This window comes from Mus caroli, unplaced genomic scaffold, assembly GCF_978045245.1.
Source record: "Mus caroli unplaced genomic scaffold, Mus_caroli_1 scaffold_15, whole genome shotgun sequence".
NCBI lineage: Eukaryota > Metazoa > Chordata > Mammalia > Rodentia > Muridae > Mus > Mus caroli.
Window position 1 is genome coordinate 83027036 of NW_028227270.1, and position 22472 is coordinate 83049507.

Below are 22472 nucleotides of genomic sequence, written 5' to 3' on the forward strand. Positions count from 1 at the left end.
CTCTCTGCAGACTGTACGGATAAGAGCTCTTTACGGAAACCACCTGAAGCTAGGCATAAACCTCTCAACCTGCTGCATTCACCCACTATAGGACAGAGGCCCTGTCCAAATGGGTGATGCCTGTGGGGCCGTGGTTATCTCAGATTCAGCCACTCCAAACGGTCATTTTCAGCTTTTCTCCTGGTGCTGGAGAAACTCAGGGCCTCCCTCGTGCTGAAGAATCACCCTGCTTTTGAGCAGTATCTCCAGCCTATGAAGATCCTTGACTCAAACAATGATTTGAAGCCAGCCATATGGCTCAGGCAAAACATTTTCTGAACAAGCCTGATGACCGGAGCTCAATTCCCATGACCCACGCAGAGAAGTGACTTTACAAAGTTGTCTTCTGACCACCACATCCACTATAGCATATGCCATCTCCATATACACACACACACACATGCACACACCAACTGTAATAAATTAAAATTTAAAAGCTAATGGTTTGGGTTTAATAACTTTAGATAATTAAGGGGGAACTAGACTCCTAGATAAATCAGGTTTTCTCTCTTGGGTAAGTCAGCCTTTGCCCCCACAAACTTAAAGTTCCAGTCTCATGCTCATCCCAACAGGAAGAAGCCCTATAGCCAGCAAGGAAATATGGAAAAGGTAAAAATAAAATGAGGCAAACGAATAGAAGAGTGGAAATCTCTGCTCTGGGATCAAGCAGCTGACATAGCACCTGTCAGGAGACAATGGTGGGTTCATAAAGATATACGGGGAAAACATCACATGTTGTTTGTGTTTATACTTGTTCAAAGGTCTGCAATCCTTTGTCACTTTAGATGCATCTAACAAGAGTCATTGATGTGAAATTTTAACTCGAAAACAGAACAGTGCTAGGCACTGCCTTCAGAAAACAAAACAAAAAACAAAACCTTGAAACTTCAGTTGTACAAAAGAAAGCCAGCCACAACAAAACTATAATCTATGAACACAGGGGCCAGTGTGTATGCAAGCTCTTTGCTGAACTCTAAGCCAGTGTATGGGTCCCCAAAGATGTTTACCACTTGAGGAACTGAACTGAATTAGCAGAGGCTAAATGAGCTTACCAGCAGGTTTTCATATTCCTCCTCCAACTGGTAGATTGCTGACTTCTCGCGCTGGAAGATAAGAAAATGCAGGTAATTATTTGGTCCCCTTCATCAAGGTCCCCACATCAAGTGTCTCCCCTTCTACGTCTCCTTCCAAGGTGTTGGCCTCAGCTTTCTCATTAAAAAGAAGCAATCTCTCTATTGAGTCTTTTGCCCACAGTGACCTTTCCCCAGCTAGTTTGGAGGCCCCTCCCTGGCCACTTGTCCCTTCTCCACAAGGTAAATACTCTGTCACTTAAAAACTTGTTGAAGGAAATACGATTTAGGATCCTCTGGATCTTAGAACCATGAAGGGGAGAGCTGAGCAGATACTCGAGTGAACAAGAGTAAGGTTTAAATTGAAAAGGCAGGGCAAAGTGAAAATGAAAACGTTGGTCTAAAGAGCACACTTAGTGATTTCATACATGGGGGAGGAGGTAGGGGCGTGGGTGGGGAACAAGCACTGAGATCAGACTACTATCTTATGCCTTCATTCTCCACTCTCCCCAAGTCGGACTTTTTTCCAGCCCAGGAGAGGTATATGAGACACAATTTCCCTCAGGACAAATGTGACTCCATTCCCACCTAGGAGCCGACTCACAAACTCACCAGCTATATAAGCTACATGCTAATCTCATTTTCTTCTGGTAGGTGATGCTTTGCTTTCTGCAGGTAATTCTCTGCCTAGCACCTCTGCAAACACTTATTTATAGACCATAAACTTGTGATACCCTGCATGCGCTTTACATTTGGTTCAGCTCCTTCTCCGGGTCCCATAAATCTCTTTCTGCTTCCCTTTTAGTCAATGGAGTTTGGGGGTTGGTTTTGTTTTAATTTCTAGTTTCTTGGAAAGATAATAATAGTCTCGTGTTTCAGACAAATTTGCCTAAACGATACACCCATCTGTAGACCCCGTGGTGAATATGAGAAGTACCAGGTCCGCTTTGATCTTGTCCAGCTGCCAGCGGTAGTCCCCAATGGTGTTGTGGATGCTCCTGTGGCTATTGATGTGCTGTTCCACTGAGCCAGCGTCCACACCCCAGGCCATCAGGTCCATTTCCTCCTGCAGCAAGAGAGACAGGGAGCACATCCTTTACTGTCCCTCCTCACAACAGATTCCTTTCTCTAGGGCCTTGGGGATCGAGAGAGATACTGTTCCCGGCTCAGCTTCAGATAAAACTCAAAACGCCCAACCACTCAGGAAGCTAAGGCAGGGAGATTACTTGAACACAGGTGTTCAAACCCAGCCTAAGTACACAGCAAGACCCTGTCTCAATTTAAAAAGAAAAGGGGAAGAGGAGGAGGAGGAGGAAAGAAGAAGAAGAAGAAGAAGAAGAAGAAGAAGAAGAAGAAGAAGAAGAAACAGAAACCTTTATGTACCATGTCTGAAGCCAAAATAAAATTTAAAGGGTCGAGATTACCAAATAGCTAATGGGATTCGCCAAATACATCCTCAGTTAGTTTGGCTCCGCCCCAAGATGAACTGAGGAGGAAATTCAGTCATGGGTTCCTTGACATCTAGATCATTCTTCTGAAGAAAGAGAATCTACATAGGAGGATGCATGTGTGGGGGTGGAGCTGGCGAAATGGCTCAGCCGGTAAAAGGGCTAAGTAATTACGCAAGAGTAGTCACTGGATCCTGATTCCCAGAACCCACAGGAGGACAGAGAAGTGAGGCCCAAAACTTGCCCTTTGACCCCCAATACCATGCCCTGCACTCACACACAATAATAATGTTCACACTTTTGAAAAGAGGATAAAAGAAATAGAATGTGAATTTGTATGACTAGATACTAGTCATATGATTATGATACATTGTAAGTACTAATAGACCTTTCTTTTCTTGTTTTGTTTTGTTTCTTTTGCAGGGTTTCTCTGTGTAGCCCTGGCTGTCCTGGAACTCACTCTGTAGACCAGGCTGGCCTGGAACTCATAGAGATCCACCTGCCTTTGCCTCTCGAGTGCTGGGGTTAAAGGCGTGCACCACCACCGCCCGGCTTCTTTATTCATTTTTAAATGCATGTTAGAAGTCATTAATGATACAGTCACACACTGCCTCTGAAGTGAAATCCCTAACCTATGGAAGTTGCCATTGTTCATCTCCTTAAATTATCTTTTGTTTATTATTGCTATATGGGGGATTGAACCTACAGCCTCACTAAAGCTAGCCAAGTGCCCTACCATTCGGCTACATATCCAGCCCTAAGTTATGCTGATGAATGTTATATATTAACTCTTGGCTCAGAAATTCAGCATTTGAAAACTCCCTTTCGAACCGTAAAGACTCTCTGTGGTCCATTTCAAAAGGGAAGACACTGTACAAAGTCAAGATCCTTCATTCTGATTGACGTTGGTAACAACACCAGGATTATGGGTCTACCATTCGATCTTGAAATGTGAAATCCAACTAGATTTATCACGTAAGTCTGAAATTTAAGACTGTTTCACAGTAAGAATCAAGTACAGTGTTTCCTTCTCGGGCACGTTTCATTCCGGTCAAGTCCACCGTCTCTTCCGCCTTTTGCAGGAGCAGATGTAAATTTCTAAATCACCTGTGCCATCTCTCTGCCGTGCCAAGGGCAAACATCCATACTGAGACGGGCAGCAAGAACAGAACTCAATTGTCCTAAGCCACACCCATGTTCTAGTGCCCTTGGCAAGGCTTCAGAGAGGAGCCATTTCAGAGTCCGAGAACTGAAGGTTAGCCCGGACTTTGGCCTTGTCCGGCAACTGCCAGCGTCTGGAAACAGCAGGTGCTACTCTGGGAAGCTAGAGATGACCCAGGGACAGCTCCCATGGCTCATTACCTGCCAGGTGTACAGTATCTGGCTCACCCATCAGCAGAAGCACAGATCAGGGAAACAAAGCCTGGCAGAGAGGTGTGTGCCTGCCTCCTGGCAGGGAGGTGTGTGCTGGGGAAAATGGGTCTCTTATCAGTACAGACCTCAGCTGGGTCTCTTGGGAGTGAGTGAAGAATGCGGGCTATGTGTGGGGGAAGGGAGAGTGAGAAGGAAATGGCCACACAGACCGCCAGGGCAAACCTCCAGCAGGACTCAGACAGCTCTTAGTTTGTTGAGAACTCTAAGCAAGGCTCATTGATGGGTGTCAGAAAAACAAAACAAAACAAAACAACGGACCAATACAGCCACGTGAGAACGCCGTTTCCTGAGGTTTAAAGATGTAGAGATTTTCCTGTCAAATCTTCTTTGCTTCAATTTGTGTGTGTGCTCGCTGTTTGTCCATTTGTTGGTGTTGGAGACCAAGCTCCCTATGTAGCCCAGGCTAAGATGACAGGCATGCGCCACCACACCCAGCTCTACAAAGCATCCTTATACTGCTACACCCACAGCGATACAGAAAATGACTAATTCTGACCTGTCACTTAACTGTCACACTGGCTTAGAAGACATCAGGGGATATGATATCCCATAATTACTTTGGTTCAAAGTTTGTCTTGCCTCCGAACAAGGATCGTTGAAGGTTACAATTCAAGCCCCACGAACTCAAATCGTCCTCAGGCCTAGAGTGTCACTCTCTAAGCTAGGCTTTATGAATACTCTCATGGGCGATCATTTAGCATTTGGGATGTTTCTGTAATAGTTTATGGTCTCTATAGTAAGTCTGTGTGTGTGTGTGTTGGGGGGTAGGGTATAGTAGAATACATTACAATCTCAGGATCTTGGAGGATGAGACAGGAGGATCGCAAGTTCAAGGCTGGCCTGAGCTACAAAGTAAGACCCTGTCTTAAAAATCGAAACAACAAACAAACAGACAAAACCAAATAGGTCTGTAGAGATTTCTCATTGGTTAAGAGCCCTAACTGCTCTTTCAGAGGACCTGGGTTTGATTCCCAACACGCACATGGTAGCTCTCAACCTTCTAGCTCTGGGGGACTTGGGGATTCAAAGCCCTCTTCTGGGCACTGCATGTATGTGGTGCATATATGTATTTATAAAACAAAACAACACACACGCGAAGACAAATACAAAGTAAACATAAAACAATAACTGAATGATTAGTGTCTGAAGGAATCACTGCACAAGAGTACACCCAAGCCTTTTAAAGACTTGGTGTAAGGGGCCCTTCCTTCCCTGTGGTCCTAGATATTCCAGAGGTTGGTCTGGAGAATGCTTGAGTCTACATGTTCGAGACTAGCCATGGCAACACAATTCAACCCAGACTCAAAGAAAAGAGGCATGCTAAAGTGGCTAAGAAATTTTGGAACCACTAAGAAATCGGCCCAACAATTCCTCAAGTTCTTACAGCTTGGCATAACAATCTCCACAATGTACCATTTTAATCCATCCACCTCTCAAAGAAGGATGGCTCATTAGAAGGTTTTCATTATAAAATCCCAACTGCATGATTATGGCATGTTTCTCAGGCCACCTGTTCATTATCGGGCTTAATGACTACATAAAACAACAAAACAGTAATTAGCACTGAAAAATACTTTGTAGGGACTCCAGTGGCAGGGAAAGGATCAGCACATACTTCTTGGGCCATTATTTGACTCCACACCCACACAAGTGACGTGAGACTCACACAGCTGGACAACCAAACTTCAAAAAGCAACCATGGAGCCTAAACCAGAAGACCCAGTGTCACAATGTCTAACACCTCCCACGTGATATTATTTTATAATTTAAAAAAAAATATTTCCACTGTCCTCTCTCTTGTGTTACTATTTCAAACAAGCTGTAGAGGAGTTCTTTTCTTTCTTTTCAGACTATGTGGGACACAGATGAGGTCAATTGCAATGACCCCGTGACTTAGCAGGTTGCTCCCGCTGGACTCTGCCACCGTCTACATCCAGACTACCTAGGTTGGAAGTCTAAGAACAAGCCCTGTAGGGTCACTTACCCTCTGCTGCCTCATCCAACCCAGACACTCGCCCGTGAGGCGTTTGGTGAACTCGTCCCAGCCAGATCCACTCTGGCAAGTGTACCCTCCGGCTCCCTTGGAGCTGGCCCTTCGGACCCGAGGGACGCTGATGGCCTTGTAAAGGGCTCGCATTTGTTCCTGGAGCTGAAGCAGTCTGAAAGGAAAGGAAACAAGTGCTGCTGTCACCAGAAAACAGCCTACAGAAACCTATCCTGAGCAAATGACTGCCTTTCTGGGTTTCCTTTGGGTCAGTCTACAGGGTAAGGAGGCTGTGCTGGAAGGTTTCTTTTGCTCTACCCATGCCTTCCAGCTTGACTGCACGGGAGTATAAATGCTGAGAAGACACTCAGGACCCTTAACATCATAAGAAAGCGTTACTGCCTTGGCCTAACCTGGCAGCCTTTCTTGAGGGTCCTCCTGGGAATTTATCTTTCTAGTACCCTGGGCCTTAGTAGCATGAGAGCAGACTCAGACCACACATCTCTGCTATGAAGTGGTCACTTTCAACTCCAAGGGTCTCACTTGATTAAATAAAGCTTGACATTGGCCTCTTGAAAAGGCAGAAGCTCTACCAGAGGCCTCTGCTGCTGCTGCCTAAATGGAGGGAGGGCTCATGACCCATTCAGTTCTTTAAACCATCCTGGAGGTTTATAGCATTGGGGACTGAGTCCAAAGCTTCCTGCATGCCAGGCAAGAACTCTTCCACGCCCTTTGTCCTTCTTTAAACATCAAAAAACTATGCAATTAATTCATTTTGAGATGAGAGCTCACTAAATTGTCCAGACAGGCCTTGAAGTTTTGATTCTCCTGCCTTGATTTCCCAAACACCATGGATCACACGGCTCTGCTGCCATTTCCAGAAAGAGCTAGAGTTTTTTGAAGGGTCTTTTTTTTGTTGTTGTTTTGGTTTTGCAGGTCTGTTTAATTCTCAGAGCATCTCTGGGTGGAGGTCCATGAAAGAAGAAGTTTGCAGCTTTATCTTTAAACCGGATAAAGCTACAAAATCCCAAGTGAGGGAATTGTTCTTGGGAAATACGTGGGCTTCCTCTGAAGTCACCTGCTGGGGGTCCCCCCTCCGTGCTCTGCAGGCAATACCTTTTCTGATACGCATCACAGGGCTGGCCCATCTGCCTCATCTCCCGGATCAAGCCATCTATGATTTCCATCTGATCGTTGGCTTGTGTAAAATACTCATCCAGCTCTCGGTTCCACGCCAGCTGCATCCCTTCTCCGAATTTCAGTTCCTATCAGGAAGAAGTTGCATGAAAATACGGAAGACCATACGGAAAGATCTCGTGTGCATCAGTGAAAGCAAACCTTCTACTGAAACATGGCGGGGAGCAGAAGCCCCCCAGTCAAACAGCTTGCTCCGAACTGTACTGAGCACTTGAGGGTACACACCTATAACCCCAACCCTTTGGAGGCTGAGGCAGGAAGATCAGGAGTTTGAGGCCTGCCTGTACTAGACAGAGAGACTCTGTCTTAATAGCAAACAAGCAAAAACAAACAAACAAACCAGGGCCTGTGAGATAGCTCAGTACCTGCCGCCAAGCCAGGGGATCAGAGTTCGATGCTCAAGGCCCACATGGTGGAAAGAGAGAACAACTCCTGAAAATTGTTCTTTGACCTCCAGATGCATCCTCCGACAGTCACTCACTCATGATACACAAGCATGTATCATGCCCACCACACCCTTTTACCATGAACTAAAAATATGTATTTTCTTCCCCTCTCCCCTCCCTCCCTCCTCTCCTCCCATCCTTCTCTCCCTCCCTCCTTCTCTACTTCTCTGTACCCTCTTTCCTGTCTAGTTTACTGATAAGAGTTTCACTATGCAGCTCAGGCTGGCCCCGAACTTAGAATCCTTCTGCCTCAGCTTCCCAAGTGCTGGCTGTGATCGTCGCCATGTGTCAGCCTATTCTTTTAAATGGGTACTGTGAGAATCTACTCGGTATCTAAGTTAAGAAATTAGAACATTAGGATAGTCTTCCATAAATAAATAAATGTTTTGGGTCAAAGCATTTGCAGTGTGGCAGGGTCTAGCTATAACCCAAGCATGAATGTCAATCCTGGAGAGAAGAGATCACAATTCCAGTGCTAACAACACATAGTCACTCAGGAAGAAGACAGAAAAGGTAACTACCACCCCATCATTCTCTGGTCAGCTTTTAGAAAACCCAGAGCCACTGTAAGCCCCACAAGCACTTTAAAAGGACTTAGGACCCGAGAGATTGCTCAGTGGCTAATTGAACACACTCTCTTCCGGACGACCCAGGGTTGATTCCCAGCCCCCACAGAGCTGCTCACCACCACCTGGGATTCCAAAGGATCTGACACCCACTTCTGCCCTCAGGAGGTACCAGGCACATGGAGCACAAACATACACTCAGGCAAAACACAGACACCGAAAATAAAAATTAAAAGACTCTCTTAAAAAGCGAGAACTTGCTGGGTGTGGTGAGGCACACCTTTAATACCAGCTGTCGGGAAGCAGAGGCAGGCAGATCTCTGTGAGTTCAGGGCTAGCCTGGTCTACCAAGTGAGTTCTGGGACACCCAAGGCTATTACACAGAAAAACTCTGTCTCAAAAAAACCAAGAGAGTGGGGTGGGGGCGGGGGAGAACTTTAATTGATTAGGTGACTAATCAATTCATGTGATTAGTGGATGAATAGGTTATCTTATGAGTAGGTCTGTTATAAAAGCCAATTTGGCTAGAGTGTTGCGTTCTCTTTGTCTGTTGCCATGTGATGCTTTCTGCCACCTAGGGACTCTGCCAAGAAGAAGGTCATTGCCAGATGCTGCCTTCAGATTGGGCCAGGACCATAAGCCAAAACAAACCTCTCTTCTTTGTAGTTTCCCCAGTCTGTGGCGTTGTTACTAGCAACAGAAAATAGATTAAGATGATATCTCTGTCTCGACTGTTCGGAAAGGACCATCGCTAGACACTCATGATTCGAGAGGCCCAACCACACAGGGGCTGCGATGAGGGCATGAACTCCCCAGAAACCAGCGTGGGCCAGGATCAGACTGGAGAAGTGAGGGGAGCTTACCGGCTGCGCTATCAGCTCCGCCCGCATCAGACAGTCTGAGCAGTTTTGCAGCATTTCTTGGATGGTGTTCTGATTCTGATGTCTAGACATGGTGCCGGTTTGACTGTGGAGACAAAGAAACCCAGACATGAGATGACTTTTATCGATTTAAAAGTAATATCAAACTTTCACAAAGGCTGCGTGTGAAACTGGCACAAAAGTGGTCCTGTGAGCTCAGACGCCACAGTTGTTCACGCGGTGGTTGCCCCAGTAAGTATGTGTGTGAATATATCACCTTTTCCTGACCCATTTGATGACAGTGACCTTTCAACCAAAACATTTCAGTATATATTTCCTGAGAATGAAGACAACAATATAACCAGAAGGCAATGGTCCAAGTCAGGGAAATTAAAATGGTTGCCATACTATTTTCTAATCTATAGAACATTTTGTTTGTTTGAGACAGGGTTTCTCTGTGTATCCCTGGCTTGGTAAACCAGGCTGACCTCAAACTCACAGAGTTCCTTGTCTCTGCCTCCCAAGCTCAAATTTTGGTGTGCTACCAAAATCTCATAGAATTAACCCCAAAATGTCCTTCAAAGCAATTTTCCCTCAGGTCCACATGGCCAGTGACACATGGGCAGCTGGTGATCTCATCTGGCCTGTCAGTCCCTCATCCCTCCTCCCTCCCTCCCTCCCTCCCACAAGCCAAGTTCCCAGCACATGTCCTTCTATGGCCAGCCACAGGAGACAAGAGCAAAGCTAATCCCCCCACCCAGAAAAAACCACACACACATTTTCCACAGTCATACCAAGAAGCTATAAGAGCAAGGACATCTCGGTGTGAAGAAAAAGATGGACCAGCTCTTGAGCAGAAGTTTCTTGCCACAACGAGGCTCGTTCTACGTTCTTAATTTGATGATTATCAATCAAGCCGCAGTCCTGCCTACTGCCACTTGGTTTAATAGAGATGTACAACACATCAATTTATGTTTAACATGTATGAAAATGGTGGACAAATATACTGCACGATGCTGAACTTGGGGATAGAGAGCTAGCTTAGTGGTTAAGCATGTACACCAGTCTCACAGAGGACCCGGATTCGGTTCCCAACACCCACTCTGGGCAGCTCACACGTGAAGTGTCTGTGACTCCAATTCTAGGGGATCAGACGGTCTCTTCTGGCATCCAAGGACACCTGAATATGCTCACACACCCTTTAAATGGGCATCTTTATAGGGCTTTAGAGGTGTCTGGTCCTTCAACCAGCTCCAATAGGCATCTGCTTCTGTCATTTTGATGTCCCTCTATCAAACTGAACTGTGTGTGTCCTTCTACATCTTATTTTAAAGGTTTACTTAGTTGTAACCTGTGTGTACGAGTGTGTGCCTGTGCTCTTGAGTGCAGCTGGCTGAGGAGGCAGGACATCTGATCCCCTGGAGCTGGTCTTACAGGTGGGTGTACACTGCCCAATCCTGGTGCTGGGGACTGACCTTAGGTCCTCTGAGAGACCAGTTAGTGCTCTTAACAGCTGAGCTATCTCTGCACCCACCTCCACCCCACCCTGTATGTTTTAAAGCAAGAATTCTACTGTTAAAAGAAAAGGGATAATGAGCTGGAGATGCAATGCGTAGCAGTAGCCTGGCGTGTACCCTGGGTTACAAGCAAAGCACTGGGGGAAAAAAAAATGCTAAGAAAACAATAGCTATAACATGCCCAGAGGAGGAGGCTCACATGAATATGGGAACCTCTCCCACAGTGCCTGACTACATTATTACCACACCACAGGAAAGCGTTTTCTTTCTTTTTTTTTCCTGCTACTTATTTGGGGTTCCTCCCTGCAAGTAAGGCTCCCCAACAAGCCAGCACTAGCTGAATGTGGGTGAGGATCCCAGCCTTCCCTGGGAACCACTCCCAAATGACGACACTGGCTGCTCGAGGCAGGTCCAGGCAGCACACGGATGGCCTGAGCATCCAGCTGTCAAACCCTGGGCAGCTTCTGGGACTCCTGCACCATGAGTACAAACAGGCTCGCTTGCACTCAGCATTACACAGGGGATCTGGCACGATTCCCGTCCTGCTGGGACACAGACAAGACTACATCTGTTGTCCTAACACGTACAGGATTCCAGCGGCCTGAGAACACTTGCCCAACATACCTGCCAGAAAGCGGAAGGAAACGTAAAAAACTAGGATAAATAAGAAATCACGAAAGTCTTCCGAAAGGCTGGGGTGGGTAGATGGCTTGAGTTCAGGGGTTCAAAACCAAGCTGGGCAACAGTGAGATTCTACATAAAATAAAGAAGGGAGAAATGTAGAAAGGAAAGGAAGGAGGGAATTGGAAAGTCTTGTATAAATACAATTGTTTTTCTTATTTTTCTTCCTTTGTTTTTTTTTCTCCTTTACTCTTTTGGTTATTTGAGACAGAGTTTCTCCCCATAGTCTACATCGTCTCTCTTACTATGTAGCCCAGGCTGGCCTCACTGTCATAGCAATCCTCCTGCCTCAGCTTCCTGAGTACTAGGCTTCCAGCTTGTTTTCTTCATTGAAAGGTGAGGACCTTTCTTCTGAAACACTTGGAAAGTTCTGTTCAGCAAGGTGACTCAAGGGGCGCTGCCCACACAGAATGCCAGTTCTAAGTGCACGAAGGAAGGAGTTATCTCTCCACACAATAAAAGCCAGACTTTCTCAACAGATCTAACAAGGTGTGCCAGGGTAAAAACACGATAAACTCAGCCATAAGGAAGACAGTTAAGGGCCATGGGGTATGGCATGCATACGAACTTTGCATCAGCTTGGCAACTTTCATATAAATCAAAATCTACTTCAGAATAAAAATGGATAAAACAGCAAGTTTGGCTGGTAAAGAATGGGGGTAACATGAGCAAGGTCATGGGTTCAATCCCCAGCATCCCCCCCCCACACACACAGATAGACACACACTACACACTCACACAATACAGACACGCTCACATACCACACACACATGCACTCACTTATACATACTCACACCACACACACACAAAGATAGACACACATTACACATTCACACATACGGACACACTTACCACATACACGCACACTCACACCACATACACATATACACACTTACACCATACACACATATACACACACCACACACTCACACACACAGACACACTCATATACCATATACATACACACTCACACCACACACACAGATAAACATGAACTACATACTCACACAATACAGATACACTCACATACCACATACACACACACTCAGATAGATGCATACTACACACTCACACACATACAGACACACTCACATACCACATATACACACATACACACACACATGCATAGACCACACCACAGACACTCATATACCACATACACACACACTCACACCAACCATGTATATAACACATACACACACACATGCACACTCACACCACAGACACTCCCATACCACATACACACACCACACATACACATTCACACCACACACACACATACCACATACACACACTCACTCCACATACACTCACATACTACATACAGACACACTCACACCACACACAGAGACCACATATACCACAGGGGCAGGAAGTTCAAATTCAATTGTGAATAAATGTATCCAAAGTGACGTACACATTTTAAGTCAATTTACAAGATGAAAATCCTTGAACAACAAAACGTAGTTCTGGATCTCCTGAAAGCTCACTACTAGCGGATGCCAGTGGACACTCACAGATGAGCTGCCTCCAGGGACGGGGAGCAGGGACAGCCACACACTTGGTCAGGACATTGGGGGCTGCCCCCTTTGTTATCCCCCCCACCCCCAGTTTTGGAAAGCAGTTCTGTCACTAGACATCCACTGGATTCCACAGAAGACATCTTCCCCTCTTCCCTGCCCACACGTATCTGCCTATTCTTGGAAAAGGAGAATCCATGTGTTATTAATTCTAAAGGGACTTCAGCCTTCACTAAGGGCCTGGCATGCTCACCACCTCCACTTGATACACTAACCCTGTGTTTTTGCCTGCTTCATAACAGATGAAGAAGAGAGATACACAAAAATCAAGTTTCTTTAAGACTGGGGGGGGGGGGAAGGACTGAATTGAAAAATGAAAGGAAGGACTCTGCCATTGCTACTTGTCCATCTTCCTATTTCACCTTTCTCTAAGTGGCTGAGTGCTGACTCTCCACGGGATGTCTGAAACCTTGAAAAGTATTGACGTCTATGTGTTGTTCATCTTTATGTCATGCGCAGGGTGCAGATCCCTCACAAGAGCTGGGGAATGACTTCAGGGAACGCACTACTCTCTCTTTCTTTCTCTCTTTCTTTCTTTCTTTCTTTCTTTCTTTCTTTCTTTCTTTCTTTCTTTCTTCTTTCCCTTCCCTTCTCCTTTCTTTCTTTTCCTTTCTTTCTTTCCTCCTTTCTTTCTTTCTTTCTTTCTTCTTCTTTCCCTTCCCTTCTTCTTTCTTTCTTTCTTTCTTTCTTTCTTTCTTTCTTTCTTTTTCTTCCTTCTTTCCTTTTCCATCCCTCCTCTTTCTTTCTTTCTTTCTCTTTCTCTCTCTCTCTTTCTTTCTTTTTCTTCCTTCTTTCCTTTCCCATCCCTCCTCTTCCTCTCTCTCTCTCTCTTTCTCTCTCTCTCTTTCTTTCTTTTCTTCTTCCTGTATTCCACTCACCAGCTTGGGCTCATGCTTACTCTGTAACCCAGGCTAGACCCTTTAGGTCTCCTCCCTCTACCTGTGTGGCAGGTGACAAGGCTATGCCACCACACCCAGTTTCTGTGGTGATGGGAATTTATCCAGAGCTCTGGGCTAGGCAGGCAATCTGACGACTGAGCTTCAACCCCAGCTCAAAGTGGGAGGTTTATAAACCACACTCAGGATTGAGCTAGCAAGCACTGAGCATCTAAGGTTCCATTTTAAAATGTGTGTTATTTTATAGACAAAGAACATAAAAAATGCTTTGGGGTGGGAGAGAAAAGCTCATTCGGGTTAAAAAAAAAAAGACCATTGACTTCTAAGATAAAATTAATAGATATTCCTGGGAAATTAAAGAGTCATCCTTGGAAGAGCAGCTCTTCTGACATGTTTCATCCTCAGACTCAGACAAATGACTCAGCCTGCACAGAACCTGCCTGCACAAACATTTTTTTTTAAAGAATTCATTCTAAAACTTGTTTAAACAAGAATGGCTCTAAGCTTCTGTAAAAGGCTCCCTTCATCAGCGGGTAAAGGGAAAAAGCGTTCTGGAGTTAAATCCCAAAGCAGGTCACGGTCATCTTTGTGAGCAGCAGCCAGCCAGCCGCACTTTACCTCAGCATGCTCAAACGGCATTCCTCTCAAAGAAAGAAAGAAAAAAAAAATCCCAAGATGAGCTGTCTTAAAGCATTTGCTGAACATCTGCTGACAGAATAGTATAGAAAGGAAATTTCGATGCCTGGACTGCAACATTATGAGGTAAAAATGCTTTGTTTTACAAAACTGCATAATAACCTTTACTGCTCACTAGCCCCCATGCCATCTTTCTGCATTTCTGTCTGTGTGCACACATTCTTTTCCATGGGTCACATCTTCCCGTCCTCTCTTTTCATCTCTCTCCCTTCTTCCTTTGGGCTGTTTGGAGTCATGTATGTGTGCCCAAAATAAAAGAATATGTCTCTCTGTATTCAGGCTCATTAAACAATGCCTCATACCCCCACCCCCTCAAAAAACAAAACAAAAACAAAAACCCTCAGTAAATGTCTGTTGGAAATTATAAATACATAATGCTTTAATCTTAAAGCCTAATCAATTCTCTCTTTATAATTTTTAAAGTGTTTTTTGTATATCATACATTGTTAGGTTTCTTAGTTTTTTGGGTTTTTTTTTAAAGAATCTTAAGTAAAATGGAAAGAAAGAAAGAAAGAAAGAAAGAAAGAAAGAAAGAAAGAGCCTAATTTTACCTCATATAAGGTTGATCCCAGCCATCAGGTGAGTTGCTGGGTGCCCCAAGAATGCCTCTTCCCCAGGGCTTGCCTGCTCACTCTGCCCCCACTTCTCTTGAACTTATTCACACAGGTGTGGCTACCCCTACTACAGGCATCTAACAACATACAGCTCTGTACACTGCAGGTGCCCAGGGCCTGCTTGTGTGGCTCAGTAAATCGGAAGAAAAACAAAGGCAAGCACATGACCATTTGATGACATTAAACAGGTCGCCCTGATTTAGGAGCTCAACCTATGAGTACACCCATGCCAGTCGCTGATCCCACCCAAATGAGTGAGTAAAGCTCTCTTCTCCTGTAGATTTAGATGAGCAGGTCTCCTCTGACCTTAAATTTTGCACCCATATAAGAATTGTGGCTGCTGTGTTGGTGGACACCTTTAATTCCAGAACTGGGGAGGCAAAGGCAGGCAGATCTCTGTGAGTTTGAGACCGGCCTGGTCTGGTCTACAGAGCTAGTTCCAGGACAACCATAGCTACACAAAGAAACCCCTGTCTTGAAAAACAACAAACAAACTAACAAACAAAAACATGGAGGCAGCATTCCATATGCTGGGTGGCTGCTGCAAATGAAGGGACAAACTGGCCACACTGCCACAACCTTCACAGAGACCCCAAGGCTGGCACAGTGGAGCTCACAACCAGCTTTAACCATGCAGGAGTGACACTCAAGCTGTTTGCCTGATTGCCTGCATCTCCAACCGGTGGGAACACCCACCTGCAGGGGTGGGGCAGGGCTTCAGCGTGCAGTTAGGTCTACAGGGTGAGGAAGAATTGAAGCCCAGCGGTCTGTCGGTGGTGGCTGCTCCTGCGGTTAAGACATTGTTCTGAAATTTCCTTTTTGTGTTTCTGTCTTTGCCCCAAGCTGTTATTTTAAGGACAGTGTGGAGAGAGAGAGAAAAAAAGTAGACACAGACCTAAAGGAAACCAAGGAAGTTATTGCGGACTCACACATTAAAATTGTGCAGTGTACTTGTGAATATATACAATTTTATGCTGTACTGTAGCCATTAAAGGAAATTTATATTTTAATGGGAAAGGGTGGGGAGGTACAGACTAGGCATAAAGTATGGGGTATTTTCAGGAGTCCTGTAAGACTCAAAAGCACTCTTTCAGGCAATTAAGTGAGAATGATCAATTTTAGTAGTATAAAAGAAAGAGTAAGAAAACTCAGAGAAAGATGTCTTCCTTTTTTGTTTTTATCGTTTAGTGGAAATGTCACCAAAATATTTGTTTCGAACAAATTCAATGCCAAAACAAAGAACTCTGTTTTGAAATATATTCTTGTGCAAAACTTTACACTTGTTTTACTGGACCTCACCAAAAAAAAAAAAAAAAAAAAAAAAAATCATCTACACATTGTCCTGCCATCGCTGAAAACATCCTTCTCTCCCCACCCCCCCCCCCCCCAAGACGGCAGATAAAGCTGTTTGTCACAAAGCTTGTTTCCAAGCCAAACCTTCAATTGCTTGTGGCCACTCTTCTCTAAAGGGCCTTGTTGTCGTGATGAAATATAGTTCTCATTCATGGTGGCAAAGTATGTGAATCCCTCCAACCGGACCTGTCTGTGCTGAGATATAGATTGTGGGTCTTTGCTAGCATTATTTAGGATGTTGCTTCCAAGGACGGCTCAATGTCTTAGTGTCTTGGTCTTGGGAATCTCCGGGGCTGTGGCTTGAACGCCAGCACCACAATTAACCATTTTCAGTTTTTAAAAGAGTCGGGGCCACTGGGATCCATTAGGATGGAGAAGGAGAAAGGCTGAGCAGGGAGCAGAGATCCCAATTACTCCCACAGACTGAAACGCTTCTAAAATTTTCTAGAAGTTTCTCCTCTGGAAAGACTGGTTTCCCGAGTCAGGTTGGACTCTCAAAGTCACACCCAAGTTCTCTCTGCTCCACCTTAAGAAGTCAGCACTGAGCCATCAGAGCATCAGCACACCTCTTCCCAGGACGTTTCAGTCCTGGACTACAATGAAACCAAGCCCACGTTTAGAAAAAATAAACTACAGTCGAAAGCTGTTTTGTCCTATTAAATAGCAATCAGACAGCATAATACAGAATCAACAATTAGTCTACGTAATGCAGACTCATGTTGGGTGGGGTTTTCTAAGCACATGAAACTCTTGCTAAGGGTATTAATAAAACAAAGCAATGCATCAAAAAATACGTATCTCACCGAATGCAGAATGAGGCTGAAAAAGAATTACAAAGAAGTAGAGATGTACTGGCTAGAAAAGGGTTTTCAAATAGAGAAGATGAGCTCTAACGACAGAGCTTTTCTCAGATGGTGAGATAACCTGGATAATAAATTCAACCACTTGTTAGCTGTGAGACCTTGGGCAAAGTGGTTTGGTTTTTTTGTTTGGTTGGTTTTGGTTTTTTGTTTTGTGTTTTAACTATTTTAACCTTAGTTTCCCATTTGTAAATTGGGATCTTGGTTGTGAGGGATGAGATTAAATGAGGTTTGCATAATATCTGATTTATCACAGGTGTCTGGCAGGGCATGGGAACTATCATTAACCAGGGATCTGACCTTTTATAAAGTATACAATTTACCCAGGTTTAATAACAATGCCAGTGTTATCTGTTGTGAGTTGAATTTGCCTGGACCTTTTTCTACCATTGTTTCAATATGCATCCTGAGTTACCTAGGCTCTGAGCTGTTAGTGTCCTTGGAATGTCTCACAGCCAGGTGTGGGCTGAAGCTGTCAGCACACCTGGGCAGTGTCTACTTTCCCATCCCACTGCACCTGCCACACCCAGACTTTCCCCTCATCCTCCTGCGGTAGAGCAAAGGCCATCTCACCCAGATTTCTGGCAGGCTGTGCACAAAGCAAGACCCTCCACTGAGCTGTCACAAGAGAGCCACCCTGCTGAGGCTCAGTGACCTTTGCCGGGAGGAGACTCTGGTGGCAATGAAAACCTGTCATGGATTCCATCACTAGCCAAGCCCCTTCACTAGGCTTTCCTGAGATCCTTCCTCCATTTCTTACTGCTTTCCACTCTTCAATGCGTGTTCACCAAGGAGCCCACTCTGCAGACCTCTTGAACTTTCCCGTGTTCTTGTCCATCCTTGTATATCAGCCGAATTACTACACAAAGTAAACACCACTCTAAAAAAAGTAAATAAAGACTCACTAAAGCCTCCATGGCAGATGCTATCTCTACTTGTGAACGCTCTGAAGCTGTGTGTGTATGTAAGCCAAGGCCTTGAGATCACTGGGCAAGCACTAGGCTTGGCTATACCTTCAATTCTACTCTTTGTACGTTGTACTTGTGTGGTCTCAGAGTACACACTCCTCTCAGATATTTTTGCTCATTTCACCTTAACTTTCCATAAACTCCATGCATGTAGGCAGCAGATGCTCAGAAGATGCTAAGTCAATGAAAGGACATGGAAATTTTACATACATCAACAGGTCTGTCCAGTCTAAAAGTCAACTCAGGGGGAGCCGAGTGAGGCTGCGTGGTCCTCAGCACTCTATTCACTCCGGAGTTTAGAGGCTTGCTCTTGCTAGTTCTGATTTTCTTTATTATTATTGTTGTTGTTGTTTATTAATTATTATTTTGTTTTGCTCTGCTGAGAGTGTAGTGTACTAAGCAAGGGCTCGTCCCTTGAGCATATTCTCAGGCCCTGTTTTGGCTTTGAAGTAATGAGATCTGGACAAGAACAAGCCTTAACAACTACAGCCACATATTTCTGATGCTTACTGCCTACCGCTTTGAATCCTACAAAAATCTACCCTTTGGTCGGTGATAGAGCTGAGTGTGAGCTCTGGTTACTTTGGTGACGGAAAATACTTTGGTGGTTAGCATTTTATGTAAGCTACAAGAAAGTACTACAGAAATTCTGCTTTGACTGAAAAGAGCATTAATATGACGTCTTATGCAAAGAAAAAAAAAACTCTAAAGTTTCTTTTCAAACTTCCTGCCTTTTATATTACCAAGCCTGTAAGACTTACTATTTCTTAAGTGGAACACAAGGAAAAGTTAAAGTGATTATAGATCCCATCTAACCTAAAATAAAGACACACAGAGCAGGTGGTGATGGGGGGGGTGGGGGGGGGGTGGGGGAGACGGCCTTACAGTGAACACGTGATCTCAAACTGTTCTGAAAGTGGCCAAGAGTTAGTTGTGGAAAAGACACAGAGGAGACACATTTCCCGGTGATTTCAACAGCAAAAAATAAGATCTGAGTTCTCTATCAAGACTTGTTTACGTAAAGAAGAGTTACACACACTTATTTCAGAAATTATTTCATTTGTATCAATTCAACCCATAGATTCAAATAATTTAAAATTCAACTAGTAGTTTCCATGCTGATTTTTGTAGAGAGAGGAGGAAAAAAGCCATGAATATTATTTAACCATTCACTTAGCAGAGGTTCTCAACTCTCTTGGGCAGACAGGGCCTCCTACATCTGCAAAACATAAGAGATGACCAAACAGCTCCCTTCATACAAAACTAAAATGTTACCAGAAAAACAGGTCCGGGGACACGGCCTGACTCTCTGCTTAGTCTCCATGAACTGAAAATGCAGAACTCAGCACTCATGGGCTATTTTCTATTGAGCACTATGACAGGTCCAACGGGCTGGGGGCGGGGGGGGGGGGGGGGAGGACTCTATCACCTGGGTCCCAAGAGAATGACAGCCTCTGAGTCACTGGCCACCTCTGACAACCTGCAGGGCCACTGACTAACGTCAATCCTTAGGGGGGAAAATCCTTTCTCAAAGTGAGGTCATTTCCCACTTCTGTCTGTTTTGCCTTCTGGAAGATATAAAGCTTGACAGGTTTAGAAACGGACTTTAGGGGGGGAGGACACAGAAATATTGAAGGACAAAAAAATATCGTTTTTCTCCAAATTGTTTTAAGGAAGAATCCTAATAAGACATTTATCTTTACACAGCTCCCATATTAGTGAATAAATTTAAAATATTGCTTCTCTATAAGATGATAAGGAACCAAGGAAGTAAATTAACCAATTACTAGGCACTGATAGCTGTTACTGTAAGAGGGCTGAAGGTGTAGGTCAGGAGTAGAATACTTGCCTACTGTATGTAAGACCTTGGGTCTGATTCCCAATAAAGCAAAAATAACAAATGCTAAGAAACCTAGGCTGGTAGAATCAGACTAAATAGATTAATAATGACAATAACTTGGTTCATAAAGTGTTGAAAAGAACTGCTAAAGAATTCTTCCATATTCTGATCCAGACTTTAATTATGTAATCCACACATTGAAAAGAATAGGCTACTGAATTCCGGGAAGGCTAAGACACAAAAGTACATTTGAGATTCTGGTTGCTCGCCAAAATTTAAAATATACTTTAAAACCAAGTTTTTAAACTTGGTGTTGCCGGACACAATCGTTCCTCAAAATCTCGGGGCACAATTTGTTAAGAAAACAAAGATCTCTAATGAGAAAAGGTATCCTGGTACCTGAGAAATAAATAAATTTAAACAGAAAACGAGTTGCAACTTGAAGGACTGTCCGGTCTCTAAAACTGCTTGCAAAACAAAAAACGCCATCGGAGCCATTAGGTTTCTCCTCCTCCGCCTGCGGCCACTGCGCTGCGAAGTATTAAGGTAGTGGGGCGGCCGCCTCCAGAGGCGCGACCAGGGTAGGGCTGGGAAGGGGCGGATCGCAAAAGTCTCACGGCTCACGTGGGCTTGCAGAAAGCAGCTGTGGGGACCGTGTGAAAGGATGCTCATTACCTTCTCCCACCCACCAGTGACTCCCTCGCTGTATTTACCCAACTATCCCGGGAAGAGGACCCAGCCCTTTGTGCCGTGGGTTCCTCCGCAGCTCCTAATCCTGGGCGCCACAGTGCTTTCTCCAGGGTCACCCTCTCAGCCAGAGCTGGAGCCCATTCTATACAGATCAAAGAGATGACTAATACTGAGCCCAGAGCCACAATTACTACAAAGTCTCCAGGAACCTAGGCCAATTTGTTTTTTAAAGGTGCGGAGACTCTGGTGCGATCCCAGTGACCAAGTGGCCGGAGTGGGGAAAGGGGAGCGAGCGGAACAAACCTGTCCAGGCCAAGTTTGCAGCCGGTGCCCAGAGGCCATCCCTACAAAGGAACCCATTTGCGTGACAGGGGACTTTCAGGTCCGGTGGAGGGCGCAACTTCCATGCAGATACCCTCGGGTGGCCAAGTAACCTAAGGGCCTCCGCCGCCGTCGCCCTGGGGTGACCATGAGTTGCAAGTCCTGAGTCCCTCCGAGGCCACCGGGCAGCAAAGGGAACTCCACCCCTTCACAAGTTTTACTTTTCGTTAGTTTGAAAGCTGGGTTTTGTGGCCGCAGCTCCGCCTAGCCCGACCTCCCACCTGCGGGCTGGAGCAAAGGCAATCACAACCGGGTCCACTTTGCAAGGGACAACCGGGGGTGGGGAGGAAGAGGGTACGACCAAGGAGAGACCAGCGTCCCTGCCGTCCATTGCTCCCCTACACAGTGGAGGTGGAAAGGAGCCGCTTCTAGGATAGAAGCGAGGTGAGGACCGTGGGACTCTGAGCAGGCTCACGGTAGGACTGTCGCCTGGGTCCCGGCACACACCCAAGCTCCCTGTTCTCAGTGGCAAGCGCTAGGCGTAGGGACACCCGTTCCTGCGCTTCCGTGACCTGGGGCAAAGCACTTTCCTCGGCCTAGACCTGGGTTTCCTGGTCGGCCCGGGAGGCGGGCCACTACCGCACCCAAGATTTGGGACTGAGCTAGGTGGCGGCGGGCTGGTACCCACCAGTAGCCGTCGGAGTTCTGGTCGTTGACCATGCAGCGCCGGGAGTGGGAGTGGTACGTCCTGCTGGTGCCCCCGCCGCCGCCACCGCCGCCACCGCCGCCGCCCCCGCTGTAGGTCATCTCGTAGCGCAGGTCGGGGCCGGACTCCGCGCGGGTCATGCGACCCAGCGTGTTGATCCGCGGGTGGGAGCCGCCGTTGCAGCTCATGTCTGCGGTCACTCAAGAGAGCCGCTCAGCGTCGCGGCATACGCGAGGCGTCGCCTCGGAGCACGCGAGGGACTCCCGGAGAGGAGCGCGGAACGCGGAGGACTGGCGAGGGCTCAGCGCTCCAGCAGGGCGGAGACGGGGACGGCGACTGGCTAGGCGCGGGAACCGGAGTGGAGCTGTGGCTCGGAGGGCAGCGAGGGCTCAGAGGAGCTGGGTCGCGCCTGGGTGTTGGTGTTGGTCGAGGCGGCGCGAGTCTCCTCCCCGCTGGCACCCGGCGCCCAGGCCACACCTGGTCGGCTTCTTCCCAGGGCGAGGTGCGGCTGCCTCGCCTCCCCCGCCCTCCTCCTTCCCTCCCTCCCCCCCCCCCCCTCGTGTCACCGACGCCTGGGGCCGCCCTCCCCAACCTGCGGCTCCGCCCTGCGCCACCGAAGCCTGAACAGAGGCGAGGGGCGGGGACCTGGCGACTGGATCCCCGTCCGAGGGCTGCGACCCCGCGGGACTTGCTTCAGGCTCTAGGA

General features: G+C 46.2%; 1 protein-coding gene across 3 annotated transcripts in view; it reads right to left on the reverse strand.

The window, feature by feature from the left end:
- Dsp (desmoplakin) overlaps window positions 1-22268 on the reverse strand; it is a 45638-nt gene extending 23370 nt beyond the window's left edge. The window contains exons 1-6 of one of the 3 annotated variants that reach the window (XM_021180003.3): window positions 21749-22268; window positions 9048-9150; window positions 7092-7240; window positions 5976-6150; window positions 2047-2175; window positions 1092-1142 (exon numbers count right to left, since the gene is read on the reverse strand). In XM_021180003.3, the coding sequence (XP_021035662.1) occupies window positions 1092-1142; window positions 2047-2175; window positions 5976-6150; window positions 7092-7240; window positions 9048-9150; window positions 21749-21954 (813 nt within the window). In that variant the 5' untranslated portion in view covers window positions 21955-22268. The remainder of the gene's footprint in view (window positions 1-1091; window positions 1143-2046; window positions 2176-5975; window positions 6151-7091; window positions 7241-9047; window positions 9151-21748) is intronic. The other 2 variants (XM_029468338.2, XM_029468339.2) reach the window with 2 other exon arrangements.
- Window positions 22269-22472: the final 204 nt, after the last annotated feature.